A 19,850-nucleotide genomic window follows, 5' to 3' on the forward strand; every position below is an offset into this window, starting at 1 on the left:
ATCGAGTTGAATTTTACAATTCAAATAATAGATTGGTGTAAATAATCATTTGATAACTATCAATTTTGAAAATGAACAAATTGATTTCTCTCAATAAAATTACAAAAAAATTCAAAATATTTATAAAATTTCCAAAATTTATATAATCTTTTTAAAATTATTCTAAAAATATATAAAGAAAATTAAAATTTTAAAATTTTCTAAATTAATAATTTTGGACCTAAATAAATTAATTAATAATTCAAGTTTATCTATCTAAATTTATTATTACTTTGTTTTGAAGAAGTTTTAAATATATATGGTTTCAAAGTTATGTGCTCCAACGTAAAATTAGTTATATTGTAACAAGATTTTAATTTAACATGTTTAATTTTTTAATTTAACTCGAACAATTTTACTCGAATTTCATTTTACTCGACTCAATTTACAAAAATTTCAAATCGAGTTAAGATGATAAAATAAGACTCGTCAACTCGAAATTTTTTCATTTAATTAGATCGAACGCTCATCCCTAGTGCTATATTATCTCATTTCTATAAGATTGATTTATCAATCACTTTTGAAGTTGTGGATGAATTTTTTATAAAGTTTCGGTCATTCTCTTGTTTTTATATATAAAAGAGTATTTATTTTAACTTCTTCATGAAGAGTTATTTTACAACATTCCATAAATTGAAGGTTATTAAGTGAATTTATGTATAAGAATAAGATCGAAACATCCAAATTTATGTTGTAATTCTGTAATTGATTCTTCCATAGACATAGATTAAAAACCCGATCTACATAAAACAATTGGGTTACATTTTTGCTGTTGTTTCATTAGGTACGAGAATCTTGCAATCAAACAATTTTAGAACCCAATGCAAATGGTAATAACAGTGAAGAGCTTTCATACAACTGATTGAACCAAGAGATCATTACAAAAGGGATCTCAAGAGATACCAAAAGCAAAAGTAAACATTGCAAAGTCCCTAAGTCAAACCATAAAATTGCTTGAGACTGTTTTGAAATGCAGGAGTTTTGTATACAACGTACCATCCCTGTTCTGTAGGGTGAACTCCATCCCAAAAGAATTTGGATATAGGGTCTGAGCAAAGTGTGTACTTATTTTCCCCATTTTCATCTACATTTCCACATTTAAATCCTCCACTTACTCCAAAACAACATGGCTCAAATGGCTTCTCAAATGTTGGATCATTTCCTACAATAAAAAATTGAAGGTTAATTGTAACATATTCTAATCAAGTCTTTAAATTATCAGTATTATATCAATCAAGTTTTTTCGTCAGTTTGAGTGTTAAATGTTAGTTTCGATTCAAATTGTTCATATAACATATACGCTCATTTAAAATTTGATAATATATTTTAAATATGTTTCATATCAAATCTAAATTGGTATTTAACATAAGCTCACGGTTACTCATATAAGGACCTAATGATATTTGATATATTGAATATTTGATTAATCTACTTTTTAAGACAAAAGCTAAGTATGAAGAGTTAAATAAAATATTTACCTTCATAAGTTTCATTCCGATTGAAAACTGTCCAAAAGGCATTATAAAGATCAAGAATAAAGAATGAGGGGTTATTGGAGGTATTGGTTTGTTGGTTCAAGGTGTTGACAACTTGAGACAAGAGCTGGTTATGAAGGGCAACGAGGGCGTTGTAAGTATCGTCGCAGTGTTGAAAGGAGAATGGGGCAGTGTTTCTAGGGAGGCAACCCAATGGTAGCAGTGAGGTAATGCCTATTTTCCTCACTCCCATGTCATGGATGCGTTTTAAATTCACCATAAGTTGGTTCACGAGGCTTTCCATGAAGGCCGGAAAATCCTATAAATTTTAATGACTTCAACAATTAAATTTAAATTTTAAAATATAAAATTTTAAAAAATAAGTTTATAAAAATAAAAATTAAATCTCAAATGCACAAATAATATAGAAAAAGTATAGGTTAACCTAAATAAATATAAAAGTGAAATCTTTAAAATCAATCACGTAATATATAATTTTTACAGAATCACATTCCCACATAATATTGAGACAACAAAAAATAAATACAAACTTGATAGACAAGAAAAATGGTGACGGCAACTTTTATAAAACTTATCATTTTATATCACACACTATATTATCGAGCATGCTTTAAAATTTAAATTCTACTTTAATTAAATGAAAAGGTTTAAGAGTATATATATTTTAATTTTGACATTTAATTTTTATTTTATTTTGATATTTGAATTATCATTTTATTTCCGCTTGTTAAATATAGATAAATTTTGGAAGGTAAAATAAATTAAAAATAATAATTGAAATATAAAAAAAAGTCAAAGTTAAAATGAAAAAGGAGTTGATTTTAAGAATATTTATGTATTTTTCTACTATAGTTTAAATTTTAAATTATAAAAATACATTCATATTTTATAATGTAAATTCTAATACTTGTAGCTGTATTTCACATTTATTCCGAGTTACCTACACTGCAGCCAACTATTTATGGCTACCATCAAAACTACAATAACGTTGGTTTCTTTTTCTGTTTTGGTTGTAAAAGGAGCCTGAATAATTTAGTTTAATTAGTCATCACCAACTATAAATAAAACAGATATGGTCTTATTACCTGTGCAGAGCCGTTTTTGGCATTGTAAGTGGCGTAGTCGTTGCCTGCAACACTGACAAATGCGACTGAAGTTTTCAAATTCCTTTTAGTGTAGACTGAGTCGTGGAGAAGCTGTTGTAGGAAATCGATTTGGGTGGTCATATTTGGCTCCGCAACCATCGTGTCGAACACACCTGTACCTCCATAAGCAATGTTCAATCCATCCTTCACTCGCTCACTCAGTTGTTCCCTCCATCTGTACGGTATCGGTGTCTTCATTCCCAAGTACCCCGCTGCTTCTCCAAAAACCATTCCCAATTTAGTCTTAATTTGCTTTTCTTAATATGTAATAAAGATAGAAATTAATATTTTACCAATGTAATCAGTGGAAACAAAACCATCGGAGAAACGACCAGAAGGTTTCCCGGGAAATGTATTTCCGTAAGGGAATTTCCAAGATCTTGTCTCTGCTATCTTAGTGTTCCCCGTATCAGCATAGGAATATCCGAACACAAACAACATTTTTGGTCTAAAACCAAAGGGTGATGATGTCCAAGGCAACCTCCTACCTTCAACAACAACTTGTTCATCTACAATTCCATTGTTTAACCATCAAAAGAAATTATTAAAAACTCCTTGCAAATGAAGCAGAAAATGGGGTTAATTTGTTTTCTTATTATCTGAGAAAAAACAAACTAGGAAGAAACAAAAGAGTGAGAAGAGAGAGTTTTGAGTGTCCATGGAAAAGAAAATTTTTGGGTAAAAGAAAGGAAAGGAAATGGTTTGGTTTGGTTAACCTTAAGCTTGAGAAGTGATATTTGGAAAATTGGAAGATGACCGATAAACTGATAATTTCAAGAGGTTATATAGTGGAACTACGTAAGGCTTAATCAAGAGTATAAACTTGTATTTCTCTCTAACATGCGTATATTTCTCTTACGTTGACTTGGCTAAATGATAGACTAGGAAGTTTTTTACTTGTAAGCATTAGAATAGGACGCAGGTTGTATCATTTGGTTATCATAAGGCCATTGAGAAAAATCTACAAATGAAGGTTGTTGTGGAAGCCGGGAACGACTTTGATATTTTTTTATGGAGTTTAAAGTAGTGATACTAATTTTTAATCATAAAAAGTAATAATATTTTATTATCTAAAAATTAAACAATTAGAATCTAAAATACCATTATTATTAGTTTTATTGTATAACTTCATATAATTTTAGGAAAAGTTATCTTCAAAAACAAAAAGTAATCTCGTAGAAAAATACATCTATTTGGTAGGTATATAGAACATTTTTCTATTAGTCATTTTCATGATTATGCTTGGAGTATTCATGATTCTCTTTTATCTTAGAGACATACTAAAATCTTAATAAAAGTATTCTAAGCACCTCTAATCCATCATATTTACTAACATTTTTATTTTTTTTCTAAATTTCAATTTAAAGTTGTGAAGATGAATAAAGGTAGTATATTGATTTATTACTATAATACAATCATTTAAGATTAAAGATGAACTTTTTTTTAAGTTATTTGCTTCTTATATTTTGTTTTGCTCAGTGGCGGTGTTAATCTCTGGGCTGGCTATCGCCCGCCTTTTTCTACTCCCATTAATTCTTTTTTTTTCCTTCTTCTCATTCACTACACATGTATTCTCTCTTTTTAATTTGTAGATATGTTTTGTAAGTATCTTTGTTGTCTTCACAAATTGTGATATATAGATGATGGTGGTGCCTGTCGTTTGCTAAAACTCCACCGATCACCAATAGTTCTTGGAAAGTGAGTGGCTCTTCGTTAATTTCTTAATCTGTTTCTATTTTGAGAATATTTTAGAACAATAAATGATTTCACGTGTCGATTTGGACCCGTATTGTCTTAAATTTTATATGTTTTGTTATTATTGAGAAAAATCTATAAGTGATGGGTGTTGTGGAAGTAGAGAACAATTTTGATATCTTTTCATGGAGTTTATTATATTGATAAGTAATAATATTTTATTATCTAAAATAGTTAGGTAATTAGAATTTAAAATATGATTATTCATTATCAGTTGTGTTGTATAATTTTATATAAAATTGTCTTCAAAAGCAATATAATCTTATGAAAAATTATCTTGTGAAAAAATCATTTATTTGGTAGGTATATAAAACACTTTTTATTAGTCATTTTATAATTATATTTGAAGTTTTGATGATTTTGTTGTATTTTGGAGATATATTAAAATCTTAATAAAAATATTTTACATAATTCAAATTTAAATTCATTATATATATATATATATTTTTAATTTTCTTTTTATTTTTTTGTAACAATTTTTTTAATTTCAATTAAAAGTTGTAAAGATGAATAAAGGAAGATTATCCATTTATAACTATAATACAAGCATTTAAGATTAAAGATGAAGCAAGAATTATTATGTTGTTACAAAGTAAGGTAATTAATTGTTTCATTTTGTTTGTATAAAAAGATTGTTTTATTTTATTGCTCAAAATTGTTAATATTTAGCTGGTTTTGATAGCTTAGAATGATTATCTTGTCAATTAAAATAATTAAAGTCGTATATTAGTAACGAACTGCATAACTCGTTTATATCGTAGTTTACACTTATGTGGTGGGGGCGTGTTATCCAACTTAAATGAACTTTACTAAGGTGAGTTTGTTGGTTAGATTTAAGTCTTTCTTATTTTTAATGCTATCGATAAGTTAAATTTTGAGTGCTGAGTTATAGTGTTATTTATCGGTTAGAGAAGTAATTTCAAATGAACTGCCTATTGACTACTAAACAGGTAAGAAGAATTTGGTTGCCCAACATTGAGTCAGCGACTAGAACAAATTTATTAAAGGTGTAAAAGTCATTTTTGCATCAATGATCGAATTCATAAATCAAACGGGGATTTACCTTTGATTAGAGCTTTTTCCCATCGATTTTTCTAAAACTTTTAATTATTGCTTTCTTCAACTTAAGTTTTCAATTTAAATTTAGCTTTAGTTTAATTTTAGTTTTCGATTTCATAAATTGCCCCTTCCAATTTACTTTTATTATTTTTACTTCAAGAAATAAAGTTATTATTTATCTCTATGTATACGACCCACCCTACTTGTTACTTTTACTAATTACTCTTTTTCAAGTACGTTTTATTTTTTGTAGGTCTCGACAACCTAACATGAAGCAATACACAAATTTCTTTACATGTGAAGAACTCTAACAGTAAAAAAGCATACAATTTTTATTAATTGATTTTACTTTTGTTATGTTCCGAGAATTTCAGAGTAGTTAACGATACTATTTCGAGAATATAAGCACTAAATTTCTCGAGAGAATAAATAAATATTATTTGAATAATATTAGTAGAATTAAATTAGACATCAAGAAAAAAGTATTAAAGGTGATAAAAATATAAATTACAATTTCAGGTAAGGACTATATTAAAATTGAAGAGAAATATAGACTTAAAAATGTTATTTTACTACATATTTGAGTGGAAGATGAGGTTTGATATTAGCCATTAAAAACTAATAACAATTTCTGTAAGAAATATGTGACACATAAATAGCTAGGTGGCAAGTGAAAGAATTGTTAAATTTCTCACCATTACATGGTGCTATTACACGGTGGGGGGAGACATTTCTCATGTTTTGGCAAAAGGGAGAAGAAAGAGAAGAATAAAAAATTTGAATGTTTTAGGCAACTTGAAAGAAGAAGAAAACTTGCTAAAACCTTAACATATTAATCATTACTTCATGAAAATACTACCTTAAATTTTAGTATAAAATTAAGGTAGATTTGGATGGATGATACATTTATCTGTGGTTAGTATAAAAATAGCGGTGGTGATGATATTAGATACTATAGTAATATTGTAACGTGAGACAAAAAATAAACTAAATACACCACACCGCACCCCACCGCCATCCAAACCTAACCTTAATCACTAAGGCTTTTCTTGGTAGAGTATAAAGAAAATTAGAAGGATAGAAAATTGAGGGTAGAAAAACAAGAAAAATTAAGAACATGAATTTTCTTTCAATAGGTGTGCTTAGTAGGAGTGATGGAAAATGAGAAGAAAATTTCATCCCTTACTTAGTATAGCTGAAAATGAAAGAAAAGAATATATATTTGAAAATACATGATTTTGAACTAATATTCAGATCTCTCTCATATTCTTTCCTCTAATCATTCCAATTTGAAAAGATTATTTTTTATGCATTAGGATGGAAAATGCTCATCCATTCCATTTTTTTTCTCTCACTTTTCTCCGTATCAAAGCATACTTAAAGAAAATAAAGCACAATCCAAATCACCTAATATTGTTTGCAATGAAAAGAGGGTGAAATTGGTGAAGGGAAGCTAAGTTTCTAGGGTTTTTAACTATAATAATATTAAAAAAAATGAAAATAGGATGCCTTCAAGATAATTTACCAAAATGGTATACTTCAAGTGATGGAGGGTGGTGCCGGTGCATAGGCGGCACCTCTCTGAATTTTCTGACAAACACAGTGAAAAAAATATAAAATAATGGGTCGAAAACAGTTGAAAAAATAATAAAATAATGGGTCGAGGGCATCTCATAGGCGGCACTGGTTATGGGACTGCCATAGGCAGCACCAATGGTTGGGTTGCCAGAGGCGGCACCCTGCACCGATGGGATGCTTCAATGCTACAATGTTTTTTTTTTTTATGTGTTTGGAGACCTTATAATGGTCCTCAATTTGTTTCTGCTGGTGCGTGAGTGAAGGAGAAGAGAAGAAGAAGAAGAAGGAGGCGGCATTGGTGAGAGAAGAAAAAAGAAAAAGAAAAAGAGAAGAAGAAGAAGAGGGAGGGAGGGAAAAAGAAGTAAAAAAAGGTAATTTTTTTTTATAAATTGAGTAATTGATTTATTTAAGGAAATAATTTTTAGTTGTTAATTTAAGGAAATAAATTATTTATTTTAGTTGTTATTATTATTATTGTTGATTGATTTTGATTTAATTTTTAAATTTATTTTTTGCAAGGTATAATTTCGTTAAAAGAGATATTAATATATGTTTGTATTTATTTTATTTTTTATATATATTTATAATTTATTTTTAATTTTTATTGAAGTAAGAAAGCCTATGTATGTTATGTACAAAAATGTATTATTATTATTTTATGTAATTTATTTGTTAAGTGTGTTTTAGGTTAATTAGATATATTTTTTATGAAATTTATTTGGTATGTAATATTTTGATTATATCTTTTTTTTATGTGATGAGGTTTTTTACAAAATAGTATAAAAATATTAAAAGAATATCTTAATGAAAAAATAAAATACGAAAAGAAATAAAACAAGAAAATAATAACTTTTTTGGGAAAATGGTGTATGTGGTTTTTTCTAAAATAATATAAAAATAAAATACGAAAATAAAAAATAAAACAAATGGCCAAAACCAGAGTTTTTACTAAATTAATATTAAAAAACACTAAAGTAATACATTTGAAACATTATGTACTAAAATAATATAAAAATAAAATAGGAAAATAGTATATTTTAAAAATAAAATTCGAAAATAAAATAAATAATAAAACAAACGGCTAAAATCAGAGTTTTTACTAAATTAATATAAAAAATACTAAAATAATACATTTGAAACATTATGTACTAAAATAATATAAAAATAAAATACGAAAATAGTATATTTTAAAAAATAAAATTCAAAATAAAATAAATAATAAAATAACGGCCAAAATTAGAGTTTTTACTAAATTAATATAAAAAACACTAATATAATACATTCGAACCATTATGTACTAAAATAATGTAAAAAAAATAAAATACGAAAATAATATATTTTAAAAATAAAATCCGAAAATAAAATAAATAATAAAATAAACGGTCAAAATCAGAGTTTTTACTAAATTAATATAAAAAAACATTAAAATAATACATTTGAAACATTATGTACTAAAATAATATAAAAATAAAATACGAAAATAGTATATTTTAAAAATAAAATTCGAAAATAAAATAAATAATAAAATAAACGGCAAAAATCAGAATTTTTACTAAATTAATATAAAAAAACACTAATATAATACATTCGAACCATTATGTACTAAAATAATGTAAAAAATAAAATACGAAAATAGTATATTTAAAAATAAAATCCGAAAATAAAATAAATAATAAAATAAACGGCCAAAATCGAGTTTTTACTAAATTAATATAAAAAACACTAAAATAATACATTTGAAACATTATGTACTAAAATAATATAAAAATAAAATACGAAAATAGTATATTTTAAAAAATAAAATTCAAAAATAAAATAAATAATAAAAAATGGCCAAAATCAGAGTTTTTACTAAATTAATATAAAAAACTAAATTAATACATTCGAACCATTATGTACTAAAATAATATAAAAAATAAAATACGAAAATAGTATATTTAAAAATAAAATCCGAAAATAAAATAAATACCAAAATATATTAAATTACATGCCCGGTATTTATATATATTATAATTTAAACCAAAATATTTTACTTATTATCATTTTAAAATAATATTAAAATATTTGTATTTGAATTGATATATTTATTTTTAATGTAGTATCATAAAAAATATGTCAAAAAAACTGTTTGGTATTTTTTGTAATTAAAAGTAATATATAAAATTTAGTTATTTTGATAAATATTTAAAATCCATCAAACATTGAAATTAATAACTGAAATTTATTTTGAAATTGCAGGCATCGCAATGGCTTCATTGATTAAGAAAGATCCTCACGTAGCTAACATAGTTAATAATATGGTAATATATTTTTATTTGTTACTCACGGATTCCATTAAAAAAAGATCTACGTAATTTACGGAAATAAATTATGTTATTATAACTATTTTTTGCAATTTAACATTGTCAGGGCTCGTACCGCGTATTAAGGGGCCGGGTGAATGGTTTAGGATATTCCCCGGATGCACGACTGATGCCCTACTTGGAGCTAGCTGGATTCGGGTCAACAGCATTGATTCGGACGTTTGATTTGCGGTAAGATTTAATATCCGCATTGGTTGAGCGTTGGCGCCCGAAGACCCATACTTTTCATTTGCCGCGTGGGGAGTGCACTGTCACTCTGGAGGATGTTGCACTGCAACTTGGGCTCCCAATCGACAGGAGTGCCGTAACGGGTGTAAGTGCGATAGCTGAGCCGGCTGCACTTTGTTATAGCCTACTAGGAGCCTCGTTCGGCGATGATGAGTCTAATTTTTCGGGTTTGAAATTTACTTGGCTGAAAGCCAATTTTGAGCATTTATCAGTTAATGCCACTAAAGAAGAGTTGATGTGCGCAGCTCGAGCGTACATTATGTATAATATAGGGGGTGTATTGATGCCCGATGCAAACAACAACAGGATTCATCTCCAATATTTACCTCTATTAGTTGATTTGCATAATGTTCGCTCGTATAGTTGGGGCTTTGCAGTTCTGGCTATGTTGTATCATGAGCTTTGTCGGACGACAAAGCCTCATGCCGTAGACATAGGCGGATGCCTTATATTGATGCATTCATGGGCTCTTTATCGGATGCCATTCTTGGCATCGATTAGTCACCAACCATACGTATATCCACTAGTTAACAGGTGATAAAATTTAACTTGTTATTAATTGATAGTTTCTTTATAATGATGCTATTCTAACGATACTATATTTATTTGAAATTTGTTTCCGTAGATAGAGTATTTATCCGGGTATCGGGAGGTCATACACTATCCCGATATATTGTTTGATGATTGAACAACATGTCGACAAAGGGGTAAGCTATTCCAATATTCGTGACATGTAATTACTTTATATATTTTACTCAAACCGTGTCAAATTTTAACCATGGTATTAATCGTGCAGTTTATTTGGATGCAATATCGTAGACCAGAAATTGCGGTTATTATACCCTCATCTGCCTACATTCATTCTCAATTGTAGTGTAACGCACCAATTATCAGTTTCAATGTAGTTGAGTGTTACCATGGGGATCGAGTACTACAACATTTTGGTTGTATCCAGTATATCCTAGATCCGCCAATGGAGGTAGGGAAGGTTCACGGCATCAACAAAAAAGGAAAACATGGAATGTATTAGGGGTTGTGCACCGGAGATATATTGCGGTGTGGGATAATCGGATGGGTCGAATACCTCAGATGGATATATCTTCCGATTTGAAACCATCGTTAGAGTACATACAATGGTACTCTAGTACGGGAAAGCCATATTTACTTGGTGGCCAGTCGACTGTAGTCCACCTGCACGTACAGCGACCTGAGGCATACTAGCCAGTAGCTGATATAGAGCCCGATCTACAGCTAGATCTCGAGCCTGAGCAAGAGGTGGAGCTCGAGCCACAGTCGGAGGCCGAGTTTGAACGATCGCATTTACATTCGGCTGATACTTCTTATCATCCAGATTTGCCGCGCAATGACTATTTTCCAGACTCGTCAGGGGGCGGATACCATTACGGGTTTGATATCTTTAGGTCGTATCCATTGCAGCACAGCACTTCTCTCGGCCTGTACCCACTGCAGTACAGCACTACCTTCGACCCATATCCACCACAGTACTCCACTCCTCCTGGGTTGTATCCACTACAGCATGGCACTCCTCTCGGCTCAAGTTTATCAATGCCATTCGAGCTATATGATTTTTCTTTCACGTATCAGACACCCTCACCTGCGACTGAAGAGGATGTTGGTCGTCGCGATCACCCACAACGTGAACGTCGACCTCCGCATAGGTATACCCCTAGGACCATACCATCGAACCATCAATTTTAGGGGTTTCTTGGGTTTTGATATTAAAAAGTTTGTATTTTTTTGTATACATTTAATTAGATTAATTGGAACTTTAAAAATTGTAACAAAATTTGACCATAACATAAATTATATTAATTTGAACATTAAAACACTAAAACTTAACAAACTTAGTCTTGTAACATTAATCTAATTGGAACAAACTTTGCAATATAATTTTTTTATATAAATTAAATACATTACAACATACGTTCAATTCCTACCCGATCATGACGATTGTTTAACATGATAGTTTCGTTGCGTATATTTACTCCGATTATGACTAGCTAACCTGCATAATCCACAACGTTTACCGTCAGATTTCTCCTTAATGTCCATCTCATTACAGATTTTGGATGATTGCGGACGACCTTTCGGATTCCTGCGTAGCCCTCTGTCTGGGACAAGCTCGAAAGTCATCGAAGGTACCTCCCATGTTGACAGGTTAGGCAGAACAGGGAACTCATTTTCCCAGACACGTAACTTGCGCTCGAGTGTGTATACATCATCGACAAATTGTTTAACATTAAGGTTCACCTTAGCATATGCTGCCACGACATGCGCACATAGATAATGAAGTGTTCGGAACCTCTTGCAATCACACTGTTTTTTCCAGAGATAAACTCCATAGGACCTAGGTGGTATGCCGGGTTGACGACCGATGGTATCCGTAACACGAAATGTTTCATGGCGTCGTGAATATATTTCTACATTCATCAACCTCGCCATTCGATGGTTTACAGTCATTACATCCCTGACATCTTCGACAAACACATGTCTCGCCTCCATCTGGTTAACTTGTTGCTGACCCATTCTTGGCATCAAGGTAGTCAACCTGTAGAATGTAGCAGAAAAGACAAATGAAATCAGAAGATGTCGTGTTTTTAACAACACAACGTTGACCCCATCCACTAAGTTTGTGGTCATTTGACCATAACAAAAGCCCTCCTCAAAACTTTGAACCCATTGCCAAGGCTCCATAGTACCCAACCACTGTTGGAAAGATGTATTCGTTTGACCCTCCATGTCACTCTCAAGTCGAGTCATTCTTTGGCGAAAAATATGTGGCTCTAGCTCGTGCGCTGTATATGTATTAAGGAAAGATAAGTTACAGTATTTCCCTAAAACATTAAAACATATTTTGAAAAGAGAAGGTAGTCATTTACTCATTTTCCCAACTTTTCTCTTCCAGCCTACATTCTTATAATCTCGATGGAAGTTAGCCGCGATGTGCCAGATACAGTAAACAGATCTCTATGGTACGCCGGAACGCCTAATGGCGGCAATTAATCCTTTCTCTGTATCGGAGATGATGCAAGTATTATCGTTGCTAATAACATACCTCCGCAAGTTGGTAAGGAAGAATTCATACAATTCCATGTTCTCCTTATCTATGATGGCAAATGCTATCAGGAGCACATTCCTGTTGTCGTCTTGAGCAACCGTAAAAAGTAAGATCTGTGTATATTTTCCATATAGCCAGGTCCCATCAACTTGCACAAACGGCTTGCAATGGGGAAATCCGTGCACACATAGATCAAACGTCCAGAACATCTGATGGAAAATTCTTTTTCCTGCTGTAATTGGTCATCCGGGTCGTAATAAGGTCGTGTTTATAACTCAATAACAGTCCTCAGTATGTACTCTCGCATAGCGGCTATCCATCCTTATAGCTCGTTATACGACGCATCGAAATCCCAATACAATTGCTCTATTGCCATCTGTTTAGCTATCCACCATTTTCGATATGATACTCGATATTGAAATCGTGCTTGCATTTCGGTAATCAATACCGAAACTTTAATGGTCGGCATATATTTCACCATTGGCATGATAAACGTACAAATAGTTTTGGAATCAAGTTTTTCATGGTCTTCTGTCATACGTGTTGATGTGCATGTGTGAAACCTAACAAATTTGCGTATCTCCCATATCTGCGATTTTTGAATAAATGCAGCTCGTACCCGCCAATTGCAGCCTTCCGCCGACTTCTAACATTCTCTAATATATAATGTCGGTTTAGACACTGTAACTTTGTAATCCACTGATGTATTCATGGTATACCGCTTAATAGCAAATACGCACTCTTCTTTGCTTTCGAATCTCTAGCCTACCAACAACTCCTCATGTTCAAAATTTACGGCCAGTCGGTGAGCAGAAAGTATTTCAGGGTACTTCGAAAACTCAACTACATGCGTCGCGTCGGGGTCTATGAGCGACATGTATGGCCCAGGATTATTGTATTACAATACGTCGCATCTGGTTCCCCACTGATGACGGGTTAATGTTTCCATCGTCATTCACATCTTCATCGTCAATATCATCGGGGACATAGTCCACATCGGGATCACTATCACTATTGACCTCTTGATCACAAGGATCACTACTATCGTATCCATCATCACCAACCACATCAGTATTGGATGTAACACTAAGATCGATATTGATCCCACGTATAGTCGATTCACTATCAACATACGATATTGGAGCCACCACGCACGGTTTTTGAGCTCCATGTTCTTCACCATATGCAGTGAAATCTTCATTTTGCTCCATACTGGCTAACTCAGCAAATAAGTGAATCGGTGCATTTTTGTCACTCTCATTCCCACAGTAAAGAGCTATCATTGTCTCCATGTCTTCGTCGTCTACAAGTTCCATTTCGGTGAATTTGATGGGATCTGTCGAAACTGGAAACTTGTAGAAAAGTTTCGAAATCCTTCTCCTACAACGTCTAACAATTTTTGCATTAATCATTCCCTTCATATCATCCAATGAGAAATATCTATTAAATCTCATTGCTATTTGTTGCCGACATTCAAATATGCATCCAACGGTTGTTGTCAAGATGATTCTATCAAAATAAAAGCATACGAAAAACTGATTATCCATCTTCAATACTCAATCTATTAAACAATAAACAAAATTTCTCAAAACAATTTCGAACGACAAATAAATTACTTAAATACAAAATTAATTAATCAATATACAATTTTTTTATTCATAAGCCCATACTTTTTTAATTCTCATTTTGTACATGAACAACATTTATCTTTACATTTAACCACTTAAATTCAGTTCTACATTTTCTTCCATCTCCGATCCCGTATCTTCATCTGGGAAATTCTCTACAATCCGATTTGGAAATTCTTGATTCTCTTCATATTCATCTTCTACAATCCAATTTGGAAATTCCTCGGGATCTTTTGCCTCTTCAATTTTTATAACGAGTATTGAATATACAAGTTCTCTCGGTAATTTCCTAACAACTAATTTATCGATCCATGGTTTGTCAAACAAATTTTGCTTCCCAGTTAACTTTCGTGAACCTATACTTTGTCTCGCTATTTTCCTTGCTCCATAAGAGATTATAAACTTCGCGAAGTTTATAACTAGATTCTAATAGGTTCGTGGTACCGATGTCTTCCAAAGTTCGTCTAAAATGATTTGATGCTCCCGTTCTATTAATGTCCCTCTAAGAGTTAAGTATTGCACTTTATTGTTTCTAATCATTTCATGACCTTTCACAACACTTTCTGCATCTTTCGATTTACGGTAATAAGGTGTTGAACAATATCTTCTTCTGGTTTCATTCTGTAATCTTACACTTCTCCCATCATCTTATCAACTTTCTCCCTTTGTGTTAAAGTTATTATTTCATCAGGCAATACCAAATATGTTGTCATTTCTAACAATATGTATAACAAAAATATTTTTAGTTGCTATCACTAATTAACAATTACTTTATAATAGTTTTACTAACATAAAACTTTCAAATATATTTAAAAATTTAAAACATAACATTCATAATAAACACATAATTAATCTAAACACAAAACTTACTAACATATCACAATAAACAAAATAACTTTTAAAACAAAACATAAAAATAATACTAAACAAACTATATAATACTAACAAAATATTTTTTCTTATCATAATCTATTCTATTTAAAAATAACCATAAAAAATTACCTTTTCTTTTCTTTCCTCCTTTCTTTCTTTCTTCTCTTTTATTCTCCCTCTCTTCTTCTTTATTTTTTTTTTTCCAATTTGGTAAGAGCAGAATGGGGGGAACAGGGTGGAGATATATTGGAGGGGTGATGCTTGTCAGAAAGGCACCACTGGTGCCACCTCTAACAGGCCCACCATGGGTGCCGCCTATGGCTATCCCCCAACTGATGCCGCCTATAAGATGCTCTCGACCCATTATTTTATTTTATTTTTCACTTTTTTTGACCTATTATTTTATATTTTTTTTCACTATGTTTATCAGAAAATTCAAGGTGGTGCCGCCTATGCACCACCCTCCATCACTTGAAGTATACTATTTTGATAAATTATCTCGAAGGCAGCCTATTTTCGTTTTTTCTTTTAATATTATTATAGTAAAAAACCCTAAATTTCTACTAGTTAAAGTGATAAGGAAGCAAGGTATAAGAAATGTTAGTTAAACAAGCATTCTTTATTCAAACTTATATTGCTAATCTTATGTTATAAGATGGTGACAAAAAATTTTGTGTGTATATATAGTGAAGAGAGAAATGTAGAGAATGGTTATGGAGGATAGTAAGGTGCGACTAATAGGAGATTAATGAACAAGTGTTACAAAATTTAGTTCATCTTAATGCTCGATAGTAATGGAAACTTAGTTGTTTACGGAATTGTGGTTGAATTATATGTTGTAGTAAGTTATATGAAGGATTATAGTTTTTTATATTTTTTAAATTCAAATTCAGATTATAATGTTTAAATTTAATGTAAATAATAAAAGAATTTAAAAATTAAAGCAGAATTTGAATTCAAGTATGACAAAAAAAAAAAAAGGGACACATATCCGACCTACCGGGATCCCTAAAAAGAAGCCATGCAAATATTCTTGCTCCCCCGCCTGGCCTCCAAGTGGGAAAAACAAAGGTTTCATTGCAGTTGGGGGAGGAAAATTCTCAGATCTCTTGACCTGCATCGCTGAGATTTACAATTTTTTGGTTCCCCAAAGCCCAAGGAGAAAATGAGTGAAGGCTATGTTGACTCCATTGTAGCTTTAATTTAATGCCCAATGGCCTTCTGAGTGGATGACTCAGAACCTGTTTTAGGCTGATCTAAAGCTGAAGAATCCATTGCAAAAGAATCGTCGGGGGTGTGTGCCGGACTTAACACACTGGCAGTTAAGAACGGAGGTTGTTTTGGACAAGGAATTTCAGAATTTGCATTGGTTAGCATGTGAAGAACGTCATGCATGGATGGTCTTATTGCAACTGAAGGTTGAGTGCACAAAAGCCCAACTAGTAGCGCAGTAGATGCCTCCCTTTCCTCAAACTTGCCTTCTAACCCAGGGTCAATTGATTGTGTAATGTGGTCTGCCTTGTATTGCTTCCAAACCTGATTGAAAAGCACAGTATTAAGAGCCCCTCTATCCATGTTCTATAGTTTAAACATTAACATTAAAGATATCTGCTTGTAAGAATAATGGATATCTCACCGAGTACAAAATCGAACTTGAACCCTCCGAGAAAACACTGTTTTTCCGACCAGTTGCAATCTCAAGAACTAGCACCCCGAAACCATAAACGTCTGCTTTCTCTGTTAGTTGTCCCCGGACAAGGTATTCTGGAGCCATGTATCCTCTGCAACACAGATTAAAAGTTCATAGTTGTATCATATCATATCATATTGTTATATGTTTGTTTTGATTAGAAAGCAAGTCTCACTGATTTTGCATTTATTTTTCTTTTTGCACCAAAACTAAATATCTTACAGTGTCCCTGCAATTGCAGTACTGACATGGGATTTATCCGAAGCAACGCAACGAGCAAGTCCGAAATCAGCAATCTTGGGAGAGAGATGCTCATCGAGGAGAATGTTGCTGGCTTTGATGTCTCTGTGAAGGATTTTCACGCCAGAACCTCCATGAAGATATGCCAGCCCTTCAGCTGTTCCACATATGATGTTGAACCTCTGGGACCAGCTTAGAATATATCTTTTGTCCTTAGCTGCATCAAATAATCATAATAAGAGTGGAAAATGGAGAAATGTATCAAATGATAATAAGGAAATTTAAGTTTAGAAAGCATGCACTTACAGAAAAGGATTTGATCGAGGCTCCTATTAGGCACATATTCATAAACAAGAAGACTCTCCGGACCTTCAATGCTGCATCCTAAAAGCCTTACAAGGTTCTTGTGTTGAATTCCACTGATCAAATTTACTTCATTAAAGAACTGGTCCACCCACTGCCGAGTATTGAAGAACAATCTCTTAACTGCAACAGCTTCTGCGTTAGGTAGGACTCCTTTGAACACCGAGCCTGCTCCTCCTTGGCCTAATTTCATTGATTCATTGAAATTATTGGTTGCCTTTTCAAGCATTTCATACTTGAAGTTTAAACTAGTCTTGAGTCCGGTGGCCGGAAGGGCATCTAGACCAGTCACCTCTACGAGAAATCAACAGAAAATAGTTAAACAGGTAAAAAAGGTTCAAATTTCAATCATTTTGCTTTATATGATATATGTATATATATACCTTCTTTTGTTCTGGATAATTTCTTGTAGCTTACAAAAGCACCAACGACAGCAAGCAAAAGGAATGTAGCTCCAGATAAAGCCAGTCCTAGGGTGACCCAATCTGTAAACCCTACACATACAAATGACAAGAATCACTATCCAACATGACAGACAACATAGATAAAGAAGAAAATCAATGTGGGCAGCAAAATTTACCCTTTTTTTCCACCGTGCCCGAACCATGATCAAAGAATCTATTGGTTGAATACCTCATATAACACCCAGTAAACAAAGCCCGGCCTTCGGCTGCTGGGCCACACTCCCTCAGCCGCATCCCTGCATCAGTGAGGCACTTATCGCAAGCTTGTTTATCGATGGTTTTCCAACACTGAGCCAAGGCGTAAACGGTTACCACCCCACCTTTCACTTCGGTTGTCCCAAATCCATTTTTCCGCAACGCAGCCTCCTCGACGTTCAAAATCACATGATCCAACTTACTTTGAAAATCCTGAGACATGTAAGTGTCATTGGAATCACCTGTAGGGGAGCCGCAGGTGACGTGATCATACTTTGGATCAACCCCTTCGTTGTAAAAGTCATAGTGATCGAAACGATGGAAGCATTGGTCGAGATAGACCCGGCCAGATCTGGCAGGAATGCATTGTTGGAGTTTTCCTTGGGATATTTTGAAACAGAGTTCGCAATCGTCAGCATTCACATCTTGGTAGCATTGGGCAAATCCAAAAATATTGTACTTTGGATCTTTCTTAAACACGGTTCCCCAACTTTTAGAAGACACAAGTTCCCACAATGATTCCATGGCTTCATTAACTTTGTGACCAAAGTTGTCCGACGTTTGGTTGTTAGTTCCACATATAAGGTGGCCTTCGAATGACAAAGAAGGGAAAAAACATGAACAAAATACCAAAAACATCCATATTGTTTTTATGTTCCAAGGATATGGGATTGATAATCGCATCGAATTCTATCTCGGTTGTTGGTGCAATTTTCATGAACACATCGAAGGTTACCAGTTGTATTGTCTTCTCTTGTCTTCTCTCCTATCCTACCCCTCTCTCCCTGTGTTGTTTGGGTAAAAAGGGGTGTGGGGATGGAGAGAGGATTTTGAAACCCAAGGCTAAGGAGGTATGGAGTCGTTGTTGTGTGTACCAGGTATGATGTCTGGTGCTTTTTGCATGCATAAGGGAAGATGGTTTGTTTTGTTTGTCTTTATTGTTTCGGGGAGACAGAAAGATAAAAATGCAAGAATCAAGAACTGAATTTCGTTTCTCTTTGTTATTTTAAGGCCATTTTTAGATAACTGATTCACGGCATTTCGCTGTAATGTAACCCTTGCGCCCACGTTCCATATCAGCATTCAGCCGGCAACGCGGGTCGACTTCCACAACTGCCCCGCCTTGCGGGACAGCCAGCTTTGTTTAAAATTGTAATTAAATAGCCAATTTAGGTAATTAAATTCAGTATAATAATACCAAATTAGAACTTTTCTTTTTCTCTTTTTTTTTTTTATTTATGAAAACAAACAAAAGGAATTAAACTAAATTAATTTGGCCACAATTTCCTTCTAATCTATCGGAAACTAAGACTTTTAGTATCTTCTAAACTAACTCTCAAACACCTGCAAATCTTCCCTCCTATCAAAAGACATTTTTGCCATACAGAGTCGGCGATTTGATTCTTTTGTTTAGGAACATGCCTTAAGAGCCAATGACTTTAATGTTGCAGAACTTATTGAATCCGCCCTATCAAAGCTGAATTTGAGTCTACCAATGAATTTTCTTGGATAATTTTGACCACTTACAAACTTTCATATTGAATAACTACCTTTTTATAGTCTTGTTTCGAAAGGAACACCAAACTATCCAAAATACCTCATAATTCTATATCAAACACTAAACATTGCCCCAAATATTGATTATAAACATTGCC

The 19,850-nt window shown here is 32.5% G+C and overlaps 2 protein-coding genes across 3 annotated transcripts; both read right to left on the reverse strand.

Annotated features, from left to right (window-relative positions):
- Positions 1–867: 867 nt before the first annotated feature.
- Positions 868–3,340, reverse strand: LOC108455424 (GDSL esterase/lipase At5g03610-like). The gene is made up of 5 exons (XM_017753981.2): positions 3,284–3,340; positions 2,974–3,196; positions 2,621–2,892; positions 1,518–1,833; positions 868–1,201 (listed from the first exon to the last, which is right to left on the reverse strand). Exons 1-5 carry the CDS (start codon positions 3,338–3,340, stop codon positions 972–974), a joined length of 1,098 nt encoding a protein of 365 aa, XP_017609470.1. The 3' UTR covers positions 868–971.
- Positions 3,341–11,525: 8,185 nt separating this feature from the next.
- On the reverse strand, positions 11,526–19,589 carry LOC108455425 (cysteine-rich receptor-like protein kinase 1). 2 transcript variants are annotated; one of them, XR_008270970.1, is made up of 7 exons: positions 18,117–19,589; positions 17,920–18,030; positions 17,480–17,830; positions 17,156–17,390; positions 16,880–17,024; positions 16,244–16,779; positions 11,526–12,232 (listed from the first exon to the last, which is right to left on the reverse strand). XR_008270970.1 is itself a non-coding variant. In XM_017753982.2 (6 exons), exons 1-6 carry the CDS (start codon positions 18,877–18,879, stop codon positions 16,447–16,449), a joined length of 1,938 nt encoding a protein of 645 aa, XP_017609471.2. In that variant the 5' UTR covers positions 18,880–19,589; the 3' UTR covers positions 16,149–16,446. The 2 variants fall into 2 exon arrangements, 1 of the variants encoding a protein (XP_017609471.2); XM_017753982.2 differs by lacking the exon at positions 11,526–12,232 and having other exon boundaries at positions 16,149–16,779.
- Positions 19,590–19,850: the final 261 nt, after the last annotated feature.

The sequence above is a fragment of the Gossypium arboreum genome, chromosome 9 (assembly GCF_025698485.1).
Source record: "Gossypium arboreum isolate Shixiya-1 chromosome 9, ASM2569848v2, whole genome shotgun sequence".
NCBI lineage: Eukaryota > Viridiplantae > Streptophyta > Magnoliopsida > Malvales > Malvaceae > Gossypium > Gossypium arboreum.

Bases quoted from the DNA above. Each gene is read 5' to 3' on its own strand.
- LOC108455424 (XM_017753981.2), bottom strand. From the start codon at position 3,340: ATGGACACTCAAAACTCTCTCTTCTCACTCTTTTGTTTCTTCCTAGTT. The intron at 3,197-3,283 runs TCAGATAATAAG...TTAAACAATGGA, and splicing joins TCTTCCTAGTTTGTTTTTTC to ATTGTAGATGAACAAGTTGT. The intron at 1,202-1,517 runs GTAAATATTTTA...TTTTTATTGTAG, and splicing joins TCGGAATGAAACTTATGAAG to GAAATGATCCAACATTTGAG.
- LOC108455425 (XM_017753982.2), bottom strand. From the start codon at position 18,879: ATGCGATTATCAATCCCATATCCTTGGAACATAAAAACAATATGGATG. The intron at 18,031-18,116 runs GTAAATTTTGCT...TTGTATGTGTAG, and splicing joins GGGCACGGTGGAAAAAAAGG to GGTTTACAGATTGGGTCACC. The intron at 17,831-17,919 runs GTATATATATAC...GATTTCTCGTAG, and splicing joins ATTATCCAGAACAAAAGAAG to AGGTGACTGGTCTAGATGCC.